Source organism: Theobroma umbraticum, unplaced genomic scaffold, assembly GCF_002168275.2.
Source record: "Theobroma umbraticum cultivar Fairchild unplaced genomic scaffold, ASM216827v3 scaffold_56.0, whole genome shotgun sequence".
In the NCBI taxonomy this organism is placed as follows: domain Eukaryota; kingdom Viridiplantae; phylum Streptophyta; class Magnoliopsida; order Malvales; family Malvaceae; genus Theobroma; species Theobroma umbraticum.
In genome coordinates, this window is record NW_018397256.1 from 10,514,702 (window position 1) to 10,528,667 (window position 13,966).

Below are 13,966 nucleotides of genomic sequence, written 5' to 3' on the forward strand. Positions count from 1 at the left end.
AATCGAGCAAAACCCTTAAATCAATTATCAATACCCAAAAAAAAAAAAAGGAAATGAAAGAAACAAAAGAAACCCAGATGATTCAAGTAAGTTAAAGAAGAGCACGGACGGGAACTTTCTTCTGAGTAACAACGCAGACGGAGTCTATTCCTCTGACACCAATCGATGTAATCCCAGCTGCTTTCACTGCCTTAAACGCATACTCTGCTCATATCATTCAAAAATCAACATTGAGTGAAATAAATAATAATAATTCTTTAGAAACAAAAAATTAAAAAAGGGAGAGGTGGGAGAGTGAATATACATACCGACTTGGAAGAGACGACCTTCGGGAGAGAAGATGGTGATGTGGCGATCGTAGCCGCCTCCACTTCCTCTGCTCATTTTTTCCTGTTTTTTGGAATTAGTTTTTTTGGAGTTTCGAATGCAGAGATTTGATGTAGAGAAGAGAGAGCTTTCTCTCCAAGACACCCGATGCAAAGCGCTTTATGACCCTCTCGAGTTAACTCGCGGAAGAAGAAACCTGAGTAACTTGTCCAAAATACCCTTTCTTTTCTAATTATTTTTTGCTGGTTTTTTCTGCCCTCCCACGGCCCGTCGTTTCGGGTAGGTTATGCCAAAAAAGCTGCGCTTGCTTTGTAAGATAGCTTTTGGGCCAAATTGAGAAAAAAAAAATAGGGTTTGGGGTTTTTCCATTACTATTTTCTTGGGAAAAATACGTTTGGAACCTCGTGGTTTACTGCCTATCGCAAATCAAACCGTGAATTTCAAGTTGCTGCAAAATTATGTATACGGTGCATTTCGGAGGAAGGAATTTATGATTTAATGATTAGTGAATTAACTATTGGATGCGACAATTTTTCTTTCTTTATGTCACAATTTTGATAGAAAACCGTTCCCAAATCTCTAAGGTCTATTTAGTTAAGTATGGCTTTAAATTCTTGCTGTCTTGTCAAGAATGCTAGCTTGGTTGCTGTCATGAATGTTAACTCGGCTCAGGTTTGGATTCAGGTGCTTAAGCTGTGCATTGCCGCTTTTTTGAAGGTAATATGGGGTATGCACAGATGCATTAGTTATGTACCTGTGTATACGCAAGAACATTGTCCATCATGTATATCGAGATAACCTGAAAGCATTGCTGCTACTGCATACTAAACCCAAAATGAGGTATTGCCAAAAGGGCTGAGTTTGCCACCAAAGCCCAACCAACTCCGTGATATTACTTTATTTAATTATATTGTTGTACTTTTACAACCTCAGAAAGTCAGTAGTACAACAATTTGGCATCAAAAACAGAAATGATTCCCACATGTCTTATGACATAAGGCTCAGTCAGCTCAGATTTTCACTTACATATCATTAACCTCCATTTTTGAGGCTGGAATCTTTTCCACCTGGAGATGCCTCCTTCACACAGTATACATGCCCGTTGCCTTCTCTATGAAATTCTTAATGTCAAAAGCATCAGCATTCTTTGTAATGACACCCTGCTCAAATAAAAAAATAATCATCAGAATGTAGTACAACTGAGTATTTTATCATTTCTGATTTCTTTTTCCGGGTACATCAAAATTTTCTCATTAATGACAGATGTAAATCCATTGGAAAATTGAAAATTACATACAGGATGAAATAATTTTTAGTATTGTCTCTAATAATGAATCATTTATTTGACAAAACTACTAATAAGATGGATAGATCCTTCTCTTCAGTTTTCACCTTAGGTTGATGGCTTTCACACCTGCTAAAGCTAGTAGGATACGTGCACAAAAACAAATAGATTCATATGCATGGGTGTGATGTGTATTTATATGCACACACACCAAAAGAGAGAGAGAGACCTTTTCTGTTATGATACCAGCTATTAGATTGGCAGGGGTAACATCGAAAGCTGGGTTCCAGACAGAGATCCCAGATGCAGCAACTTGCTCTCCCAGTCCTCCCCGCGTGTGCAATAACTCCTTTGCAGATCTTTCCTCAATGATAATTTCTTGTCCAGAAGAGAGAGATAAATCAATGGAAGTAAGTGGTGCAGCAACATAAAACGGAATGTGATGATACATTGCACATATGGCAAGGCTATAGGTTCCAATCTTATTAGCAGTATCACCTGCGATTCAATGAATGACATGACATTAGTTAAATTTACTTCGCATAAAGCATTAAAGGGAAATGCATCAGTAACAGCCGTGGAGTACCATTTGCTGCCACACGATCTGCTCCAACAATAACAGCACTCACACGGCCTTCTTTCATTAAAGCAGCTGCAGCAGAATCTGCTATTAGAGTAGCAGGTATCTTTTCATGCACCAGCTCAAAAGCTGTGAGTCTGGCTCCCTGTGGTCAGAATCATATATACAACGAAAAACATAGCTTATAAATAAAAGCTAGAAGTAAATAAATCAATAACTAACATCAAGAAGCTCAATGACCTATTCAGGTTTAACAAAGCCATCATCCCAACCACAAATAGCATATAGCATAAAAGCTAAACAGGTACATAAGCATGTAGAAGGAATCAACACTCAGCCATTTTCTTTTTTTTTGGAAGATGTAACAGCCATTTCCAGCACCATAGATGTCCTTATGTTGGTTAGTTGGACCAAGTTTGAGACAACTATTCAAATACTCAAACAACTTCAACAGAAAGATTACCTGATTGAATGGACGTGTTTCTGTGCAATATGCTCTTTCCAACACTCCTTCAGCATGAAGTGCACGTATTACACCAAGAGCAGTACCATATCCAGCTGTTGCAAGACTGCAAGACAGAGTAAATGACTATTATAACAGTCTTATATGCAATTAGACCAAGAATGAACTCAAATTCTTTCTTGCTGATGTTACTGTTACTACAACACAAATAATAGCAGGGAGAAAGACTAACAGACCTGCCAGTGTTGCAGTGGGTCAAAACAGAAAATCTCTTTGAATTTTTCTGTAGGTGATGGAGAAAACTTGCTCCATAAGACCCAATGGCTTTATTTGAAGCAACGTCATCCTCAAGCATAACTTCAGCAGCTTCTATGTAAGCCTATAAAGATTGACACGAAAGCAACATATAGGGAGGACAAACAAGACATGCTTCAATAACGAGAGAGAAGGAGCTAAGAACTAAAATAAAATATGAGAAAAAAAAGAAGGTTACTATGAGCTTGATACATTATGCATGTCAGTAAACTTTAAGGAAGAGCCAAATTCATACAAGTCAACTACAAATTGCTTGAAGAATAACCATATGAATACCCACCTGGAAAACGTTACCGGGCACTGTAGCAGTAGCAGCAGCCTTTGATATAATTTCTCTAAGTTTTGTAGCAGCATCTGAAAGATTCACCGCTGTTGGTCGACTGAAAAGGAAATAAAAGACAATCATATAATCAGTTACACTTCAAAGAAAGGCAAGAAAATACAGTTAATTTCGGTCTAAAAAACCCCTAGCAAAATACAGAGTACTGCAATTTTTAGTACATACAAAAAGAATGCTAAAATCCCAGATCCTAGCAGCTGCCGTGACCAGAAATATTAAGGAAAATAAATGAATAGATAAAAACCTTGAGACGAGATATTCCAATTTCATTGCAAGGAAAGAAGCAGCATCTTCACATGTCCCGTTAAAGTCCTTTAAGTTGGCAACTTCTACTGCCAGGGAAAGGGCTGCCGCAATGGCAATAGCAGGCGCTCCTCGAACCACCATATCCCGAATTGCATTCCTGAAATCATCAAAGAAGTTATTCAAGTTGACTTGCACATTTCAAAGCAAATCAAAAAGGGGAAACACACTTCACAAGAAGAGAGAACTACTCATTACCATCCATCTGTTGCATCTTGAATCTCTAAGTACACAGTTTCCAGAGGAAGTTTTCTCTGTTCAACAACCAATCACATTTAAATAAACAGAACAAAAACCAACAACTAGAAAACTCCTAATAATATGGTATCGAGATAATCGAACTTCAAAGATCTTCGGCTTTATTAAGAATAAAAACTAGACCTGGTCGAGCAGCTGGAGCGACCCGCGTTTGTAGCAGATAGCCTGGAGAGTGTTGTCAACTACAAGCCCGTCACTCGACTCAGAATCGGGCGCCATCGATTGGGTTTTTGAGAAAGCAAGATATTTCTGAGGTTTATGAAATGAATGGAATATGGCTCGGCCTTTTGAGCTTTCCGCAGTTACTGTGTTTACGTTCCTTGCGGCTGCGCGACGCGAGTGACGCAAAGAGCGTGAGGCATGGATAGTGGAGCGTGGAATGAGCCGCCACAAATTTGATAATTAACTTTTGGTCCCTTGTTTAAGTATTATTTGCGAAAAAAGCTCCTTCTCTTGTGAATCATTTCCATTGCGACCTCTCTTTTAAAAAAAATAAAATTAGATAAAAACTGAAGCATAAAAATAAATAGGGTTTTGCTAATTAGTGCTTTAGAAATACATTTTAAGATTACTTAAAATAGTATTCATAGTTATATTTTTTAATTACATGCCATAATTGATAATTAATATGATGATTTTTAATATATTATAAGAAAATATTACATAATATAGTGATTTTCAAAAAAAGATTACATAATATAACAATTTTATAAAAAATCCTTAAGCCACTTGTTGGTAAAATCTTAATAAATAATAATTAACATATTATTCATATATTTTCGACTCAATTTTGGTCATTATCATGGATATTTCCTTTCATTTTTAGGAATGCTCACGGTCAGCATTTAGGTAGGACTCTACGTTATTTGTAGCGTTGATACGAATTTGAAGAATGGTTCAATTTAAAGTAATTTATCGTATTGAAATGATATTTAATATAATAATTATTAGAAGTTTTCTTGTGTTTTGAATTAAACAATAAAAATTAGAGATTTTACTGTATTTTTTATTGAAACAATTACTATAGGCCTTATTGTATTGACAATTACTAGTATGTTATAATTATAATAGATTTTATTTTACTTTAAATTAAATAGTTATTGTTGAGTTTTTTGTGTTAACAGTTATGGGTTTGTAACCATTATAAATTTATTTTGTTTTGAATTAAGTAATGATTGTAATGTTGATGTTTTTTTTATATAATTAAGAAAATGAAGATTCGAACCCTACTCTTTTAAGTAGAAAAATAATGTATCAATTAATGAGTCAAATGCTCGGGTGAAAAAAAATAAGAGATTGTCTATAACATTGATAGTTATGAGGTTTTATAATGGTGATAGTACAAACTTTTATTGTGTATAAATACTTTTTTATTATATTTATAATTTTTATCTAAATAAGATATCACATGATACATATTACTTTAAAATGTCATTAGATTTATAATTTATTGACATTTTTTAAACTCATGACTAAATATAATTTTTCTAATGTGATAAAATTGGCCGAGTAGAATAATTTCTATTATTTAACCTTTTTAAATGGTTTTTTCATACCTTTTAATGTAATTTTTAGTAATAAGTAAATGAAACGTTGCATACAATATATGAAATTCTAGATCCTTGTTTCATCCTTTTAAATAATTTTCAAATAACTTTTTATGTGATTTTAATAAATTAAAGTTAGTTAAAGGTATGATATTTTAAAAAACTATTAAACTAAAAAGTTAAATAAATCTTTATATTTTTATTGCATTTAATCAAATTTTTATATTTTTATTTTTAAACTAAATAAGCTCTTATATTTTTATTTTGAGTTAAATAAATCCCCATCACTAATAATTTACTTAATTAAAAAATCATTTGTCATTCTATAGCATGTGACACTAACTTGGCATGGTGATATACCATAATTGATGTTAATATGACATGATATATTAATAGGAAATGATAATATGATCATATGACATTTTTTATTTTTCATATTAATAACATGTTAATGTTATATGCATATAAAATGATAAATGACATTTTAAATAATAAAAATACAAAAATAAAAATAGTTTAAAGGTTTATTTGAGCATTATGCTGTTAGTGAAATATACATACAAGTCTTAAGTACTTTAACCTTTTAAATATTATTTTAAGTACATTTTCAAAAATTTTCATGTGATTTTATTAATTTAAAGTCATTAAAATTTTCGATAACATTTGGAAGGTATAATGCTTTGAGAAAGCCTTAAACTATTTAGAAAACTTTAAATAAACTCTTATTAAATACTATTTTAAGTATATTTTCAAAAACTTTTATGTGATTTTAGTAACTTAAAGTCATTAAAATTTTATATATTATATTTCAAAGGTATAATGTTTTTAAAAGCCTTTAAATTATTTAAAAAAATTCAAATAAACTCTTATATTATTGCATTAAATCAAATTTTTCTGTTTTTATTTTGATTAATAGTAAATTAACTGTCATTAATTAAAATGTCAATTACTGTTTATATCCACAAAGTACTAATGTATCATTGATATAAAAAATGAAATTACTATGTAATAATATTATCGTACCACATCCACATATTAATTTATCATTCGTTTTAATATGTCAACATGTTATGTACATAAAATGACAAATACCTCATTTTGACTAACATCTAATGCTCTCAACTATTATAGATAAGAGTTTAGTAAGTTTAAAATAAAAGAATAAAGATTTTTTGAATGTAATAAAAAAAAATTTATTTAAATTATTTAAATAGTTTAAAGATTTTTTTAAATATTATATCTATTTTAAATATTTTTAATAATTTTTATGTGATTCCAATAACTCAAATTAATGAAATATTACATACAAATTATTGAACCTTTGAATACTTTTTTAATTTTTAAATATTATTTTAATAACTTAAATGATTAAAAATCTTAGGTACTTTTTTAACCTTAAAAAAAAATTTCTAGTTTTTTAAATACTTCTTTAACCTTTTAAAGAATTATTGGTTATTGAGAATTTGAGAAGGCCAATATCATTGATAGTTTCTACACTTTTAAAGATACTTGATTACATCATCCTTTAAAAGGAAAATGATTACATTATAAATTCCGAAATCAACATTGTTTTATAGTAACTAATCCTGTAATTAGCGTCATCATTAGAAAAGGATTTAGTATTAATTTTTATTTTCAACTTGCTCATAAAATTTCATTACTTTTCCTTCTGACCTCACAATTTTTTTTTACATTAAATATGAAAAAAGCCAATAATCCAAAAAAATACTTAATAATTTAAGTTTCCACGATATTCGCAAAGATCCCTTCTCTATGTGCTCTCCATGTCTTACATTGGTCAATGCCATTTAGGCTACGTTTGGTATGATTTCTTATAATTTAATTAAGTGTAATTACTTTACAATGTTTGATTTGGGTAAAGTGAATGGTAAACAGAGGGAAAGTTACATATTTTTTATCCCCAAGTTGTCCATCCGACCTTCTTCTATTTACTCTTCTTCTTCTCCTTCTTCTTCTTGTTACCAATGTGCAAAACGCCGGCCAAAAACGAGGAAGAGAAAGAGAAGGAAAGGAGAGAGAAAGAAGGGAAAGGAAGAAAGGCCCGAGGAAGCTTTTTTACACTACGCTTTTGCAGCTTAGTTCACTGTGAGCCTTAGGTTCATTGGATATGAATTTCCTTTAGTTTATTTTTAATTATTTGTGTATTTGAATTTGAGTTCACTGTTTATATTTTTTTATGTTAGTTATCTAGTTTTACTAGTTGTGGTAGTTAATATAGTTATTTGGTGTTGTTAGTTCTGTCAATTAGCAAACAATGTAGGAATAAAAATAATATATGGAAATATGCACATTATTATTAAATTAATGCATTTTTTGAAAAAAGGGAAACATACATATAAAAGAAATACGATAAAGTAAAAATAAAAATAAAAATATATTATTTAGGTTATATCGGTGATACAATATTCGCACGAGTTGAAATCTTTGATTAGTTTTTCTTAAGCAAGAGGTTTAGCTAAAGCTCCACCAGTATGATGGAAGGATTTTAGTTTTTAAATCTCAATAATACTTATAATAATATTCTAAATCATTATTGACTTGTAATAGAAATATAAATATTTATAATTACAAAACGAAGAAAGAAAAATATAAAATGTTTATGCTTTTAAAAACAAAAAATCTAATAATATAAAATATGTTATTTAGGATCGAGACAGATGATGAGATGTCTATTTGGAGCGCGAGAAGTTGTAATTTTGAGTGAGTTTTCTTAAATTAAGGATTTCAATTAAGACTCCATTAATATGATGGGAGGGTTCAAATTCAGAATTTCGATGTTCCTAATTTTAACTAAATAAAAAAAATGCATACCCACCAATTAACGAAAATATATAAATAAAAGAAATAGGAAATTAATAGTAACAATAAATTTGTTAATCATGATAATATAAAGAAAGGATAAAATACATATAAATAAACAATAATTATAAAAATAAAAAAGGTAAAATAATAATAGTAAAAAAAACTTAGTCTAAAAATATGATCTTGGAGAATTTCATATAGTAAAACAAATAAGTATTTACGTAGCAAAATACATAACGAAATAAAAACTGAGCAACAAGTAAACATAAAAAATTCAGTTATGGTATACATGCTCATACAGAGGAATAATAAAATAAAGAACAAACATCAGAATTATAAGTGCATCGCGTACCATGGTTGTATTGTTAAATGTCATGACATATAGAAATATTATGCATACGAGCATAAACCCCGATGATGGGATTTTTTGAGAAAATTTACGAAGGTGAGTTTTTTCAATAAACTCCTTAAGTGAAAAGATATCTCTGGATCCCACTAGTATAATGAGAGGGTACAGAGAAATATCTTAAATAAAAAAAATTTTGTTCGTAGTAGATTTGCATTCACGAAAAAATATTATTTTTATATGCAAACGACTACCCCAATGATGGGACTTTCTAAGGAAGCTCGTGAAGGCAAGCTTTTTCGATAAACTCCCTAGGTGAAAAGATAATTCCGGATCTCATCATTACGATAGGAGGGTTCGAAGAAATATCTTTAATAAAATACTTTTGCTCATATTATGATTTGTATCCAAGAAAACATTGTTTTTACTTGAAACGATTACCAAATGATGAAATCTCTTAGTTAAACTTTCACAAGTTTATCAGGTATTTTTTTTATATAAGAGAATGCTCTCGGATTCCATTAGCATGATGGACAGATTTAAAAAGTACACTCAATAAAAATTTTCGTTTGGCATTATCTCAATTTTATACCATACATGTCACAATTGCATAACATATACGTCAAAAAAATCAAATAAAGTATTTTAATTTGTTAACAGAATAAAAGATAAAATAAATCAAATTAAAGAAATATAAACATAAAATTAATGGATTATGATAATATATGATTAAATACTACTATTTATGAAATAGGCGTTATAATGGTGCTAATCATTTTTTGTGCGTAATCGTATTTCCGAATCCAACTTTAAACAAAATATATAAACTAATTTATCATTCTTTCGATGAACCTAAAATTAATTTAAAATTTTATCAAATAAAATAAATGTATTAAATGACCAATCATATCTAAATAAAAAAAATTAATAGTGACTCTTAAATTAAATACATTTAATGATTGAGTTTTTAAACTCGCACGATATGACATAAGCCCCACGAGTTGAGCTCTCTAGCGAGGAGAGAGGGGCGTCATTTGAACCTGACGATGAGAGCAAGGAGAAAGGAGAAAAAGAAAAAAAAAGAGAGAAAAAAAGAAGAGCCCATCAACAAAAAGCAAGGAGGAAGGAGAGAAAAAGAAAAAGAAAGAGAAGAAAAGAAGAGGGCCAATCACCACAGAGCAACAAGGAAGGAGAGAAAAAAGGAAATAAAAAGAAGAGCCCACCGGAAGGAGATGGGTGTCGAAAGAAGTAAGAGAAAAAAATGAAAGATAAAAAAAAAAGAAGGAAAGTGGTGGCTCGTGAAACAACTTAACTAATTAATTAATATTTTTATAAAATAATTTAACTAAGTAATTTAATTTTTTAAAATTTAATTAATTCATTAAAAATAAATATTTATTAATTTTATATATTTTAATATTTAAATAATATATTATTTTTATCATATTATTATTTATTATTTTCAAAAATAAAATTAAAAAAATTAAAAATTTACATTAAAAACCATAAATTATTTCATTTTATATTTTCATACATAAAAATAATTTTATTAATTTACTTAACATTCTTAATAAAATATTTATAAATCAAACATTACAATGTAATTATATTCTATACAATTACCACTTTTTTATATTATACTAAATATTATAACACTATCTTTTTAACGACCACCTTCCTGTAATTATATTCTCAGCGATCGTAATCACATTCCAGTTAAATATCAATCACTCCCTCAAAGCCGACGCGTCCCTTGACCCACCAACCACCTTTGTCCCTCTTCTTTTTATTTATTTTTATTTATTTATTTTACTCCCCCACTTTTGCTTTTTATTTTATTTTTCCATTTCCTTGTTTTTCTTCTTCTTCCTTCACATTAAAAATAATAAACAGAAAAATTAAAAACAATTCGTTTCGTTCAGATATTCATGCGCTTCAGGTACTTCTCTCTCTAATCAAAGCTTTTCAATTCAATTTTCCATAAACATTTTCAAATTTAACTATAGATCAGAACCGTTGGATTTTTTTTCTGCGTTTGGATCCGAATCGTTCGTACTCAATCGTAGATTGCAATTTTGTTCATGTTTAATTTCGTTTTCTCGTGTTTTTGTTTAGCTGACTGTGACTTCAATGACGTTGTCTGTTTTCGTTGTCAATTATATTGTTTCCTTTAAATATTCTTTCATTGTCATTCATTTACTCTGATGTGCACGAAGATTGTTAATTTCGCTTTGAGTTAACGAGGAAAATTGATTTTAAAACTTAGCATTACGATTAGAAAATAAGGAAATACGTGGTTAATTTTGGTTATGATAATTTAATTGTTGAAATTTGATTCTAGCGTAAAATTTAACATTATGTTTAGAACTGTGCTTCTCCTGTTTAGTAATGTCGGTTGTGAGTTAGAATAGGATCTGCTGGCTTCGAAGCATCCCATGGAAGCAAGCTTGTTTGGCTTAGCTATTTGGAATTTCTATGCAGATGGCGTGGGAATCTCTGTTGTGTGTAAGTTTGGTCGTATGGTTTTCGAATGTTTGTCATTGAATGGCTTAGATAAGGGAGTCTTCTATCCCCTAACAATGGGTTTAGCATGTTTCGGGTGCTCTGAAGTCCAACATTTATGTTCATAACTTGATTAAGCTTATCATTTTGTGAATTTCATGCTCACTCCGCAGATTTAGCAGTTGTAATAGATGGCTGTGTAAATTTGCAGCAATAGGATCTCTGACATATAACTTTTGTTAAGTGGATCAGCATAAAGTAAGCAAAGAGTTTCTGAAATAGCTTTTCTAATAATTACATCATGGTTAGTTGTTTTGGATGCAGGAACGGCATTTTTTCCTTTCAACCTTAATTCTTGGTAGCTATATTTTTAATTTACTCAAAGAGAGCTGCAAATAGACCTGAAATTTTTTTTCTTTTAATTTCGTTGAGTTTTGAGCCTCTCTGCTCTCTCTCCCCGTGCTAATTGTTTTCTGCCTTTAGTGAAACTTTGACAACCTTACTTTTCATGTTTATGTAGGATGAAAGGAGGCCCCTGCAGATTAAGATGGAGGGGTAAAGAACTGTCTCTCATTCTCATTGTTCTTGTCTGTGCAACCATTCTTGTTTGGACATGGGACAGAAGTCCAGTACTTACTTCCTCACTACCATCTAAAAATCAGTTGTTGCAGCTCTCTCCAGGTTTGCTTGAAGCTATCTTATTTCTTCTCTGTGCTATACATCAGTTTTTCACTCTGTTTATTGTGGTAACTAACTAAAGCATTTTTTTTCTATTCATATTTTGGCTGTGGCTTGGTTCACAGGCTTACACAACTAACCCTAATATGAAGTTATATTCATATGTCATGTTTTCCTTTCCCATGCTACTTTTATCTTCTGCATTCTGTTAATATTCCCGGTTAATGCTATATATGTACATTTTAATGTCAAAGGAGTCAGTTAGTTGGGGTTATAAAGAGTGCATTATCAGGCCTTGTAACTTTCTGCATAGGGATTACAACATTGCTTGGCATGCTGGAAGACTATATATTTATCAGCATCTGTTAAAGCTGTTAATGCCAATTGCCAAGTAATAATGATATTTGTTTTTTATTCTGGTCATGGCTTTTTAAACCTTCTAGAAAATAGAGATATTTGACTAGCATTTGAATTTAGAAATGTAGAAAGCATGTCTGGATAAGAATACTGCTACTTACATGCTCATGAAAGCTTTCCTTCCTCTCATAATATCTGGCGCAGAACACAAAAGCCATGTGAGAGAGGATATTTCTACGTCGATACAGAGGGAAGTCATAAATAACAAAGAGGAACGTCATGTGGATAAAATACCTTCTACTGATACTGCCAAAAGTTCTTCAGAATTTGAAACATTTCCTATTCAGAAGAAAGGCAAGCTACTTTTCTGTTTGTCTCAAGAATAGAGATCAAATTTGTGAATATTGCAGTGGCTAATGTTTTAGAATACTTATATGGTAAATCCTGTTTTTGTGAGCATTACCTATACTTTCATTGCCTCATGGTTTAATATTTTGGCCTCAAGCTGACGTATCCATCTTCCAATGTCGATACTCTTTCCTTTTCATAGATCTCTCTGATTTTATGAGCATTTGCCCGGTTAGATGAAGCATTTCATTGGCATGGGAGATCCCTTGTTTTCCTGCTTCTATCTGTCTGACTGTGAAGTCATCACTGATTATTAGAGCAAGATTTTCTGTTCTGTTTTCTTGAGTTCTAATGTTATTACTATGCTGAATGGTTTTGTGCTCTCAAGTACCCTTGTTTTTTCACTTGTTTTACCATGAATATTATTTGGATCTTGATGCAGCCATTTTCTTCATTTTACTGGTAGAGGTCATAGTATTTTGGGGATTGACCTTTGTAATTTTTTATGGTGGCGCAGAAGAAGAAACAGCAAAACACAAATACAGTCCACAAAGAGAGAAAACTGGTGTTGTTAAAAGTGGATCAAGTTCAACACAGATAGAAGAAACAAACAATGTAATTTTAGGAGAAAAAACTTCAGAACAAGAAGAAAAGAGAGTGGAGAATCAAGGTAGAATACTGTCTATGCATGATAAGATTTATTCATCTTTTGCACCTTCGTATTTCTGTAGGAGATCACTTATGGAAATTTTAGAGAGGAAATTCTGCCGATAGTATTTTGTTGTTATATATATTATGCTTTGGGAGAAAATGCATTTGTCAAGGTAACTGATATGGCCTTGTCTGACCAATATATGTTGATCAAGGTTTTTAAAGCAAATGTTGGAAATCTCAGCTATTTTGCTTTCGCTACCTCTTCCAAACCTCACACATTTGTTTTGCATGCTATTACATGGATGTAATATCATCCATTTCTTGTAACAATTTCTATTGTGCACTTCATTATTTAGTCATTTTCCTAGTGATGTAGTGGGTGTTGTGCAAGCTAAGTGTGGTTATGATGTTAATGCTCTCTCTTTCTCACACCTGTAGATTTTGGATCTGTAAGTTCCATTTGTGATAATATTACTGAGTATTGATTTTCATTTCATCTGATCCTTCTCCAGCCTGTAATTATGCAAAAGGAAAATGGGTTATAGATGATAGACGGCCTTTATATTCTGGGTTTGGTTGTAAACAGTGGCTAGCACCAATGTGGGCTTGCCGGTTGATGCAGCGTCAAGATTTTGCCTTTGAGAAGCTAAGATGGCAACCAAAAGATTGTGAAATGGAAGAGTTTGAAGGGTCAAAGTTCTTTAAACGGTATTAATATCTTGTCCTTGAATATTTTTTAAATAATTGGTCAGCCCATGTATTGTTTGAAAATGATTATAGCTCTTCACTTGGTCCTTCCAACTTCACCTTAATCAGAAGAACTGACATTTTGACTGTTTT

At 31.0% G+C, this 13,966-nt stretch overlaps 2 protein-coding genes across 3 annotated transcripts; one reads left to right on the forward strand and one right to left on the reverse strand.

Moving 5' to 3' along the window:
- Positions 1–1,201: 1,201 nt before the first annotated feature.
- Positions 1,202–4,215, reverse strand: LOC110411009 (NagB/RpiA/CoA transferase-like superfamily protein). Its single transcript, XM_021420995.2, has 9 exons — positions 3,995–4,215; positions 3,812–3,867; positions 3,555–3,713; positions 3,251–3,350; positions 2,892–3,034; positions 2,656–2,761; positions 2,199–2,337; positions 1,842–2,110; positions 1,202–1,487 (listed from the first exon to the last, which is right to left on the reverse strand). Exons 1-9 carry the CDS (start codon positions 4,088–4,090, stop codon positions 1,410–1,412), a joined length of 1,146 nt encoding a protein of 381 aa, XP_021276670.1. The 5' UTR covers positions 4,091–4,215; the 3' UTR covers positions 1,202–1,409.
- A 6,136-nt stretch (positions 4,216–10,351) lies between these two features.
- Positions 10,352–13,966, forward strand: LOC110411027 (protein trichome birefringence-like 16). Of its 2 annotated transcripts, none has more exons than XM_021421018.2 (5): positions 10,352–10,526; positions 11,610–11,770; positions 12,329–12,478; positions 12,990–13,142; positions 13,639–13,962. In XM_021421018.2, exons 1-5 carry the CDS (start codon positions 10,516–10,518, stop codon positions 13,839–13,841), a joined length of 678 nt encoding a protein of 225 aa, XP_021276693.1. In that variant the 5' UTR covers positions 10,352–10,515; the 3' UTR covers positions 13,842–13,962. The 2 variants fall into 2 exon arrangements, with proteins under 2 accessions (XP_021276693.1, XP_021276694.1); XM_021421019.2 differs by lacking the exon at positions 10,352–10,526 and adding an exon at positions 10,539–11,092 and having other exon boundaries at positions 13,639–13,966.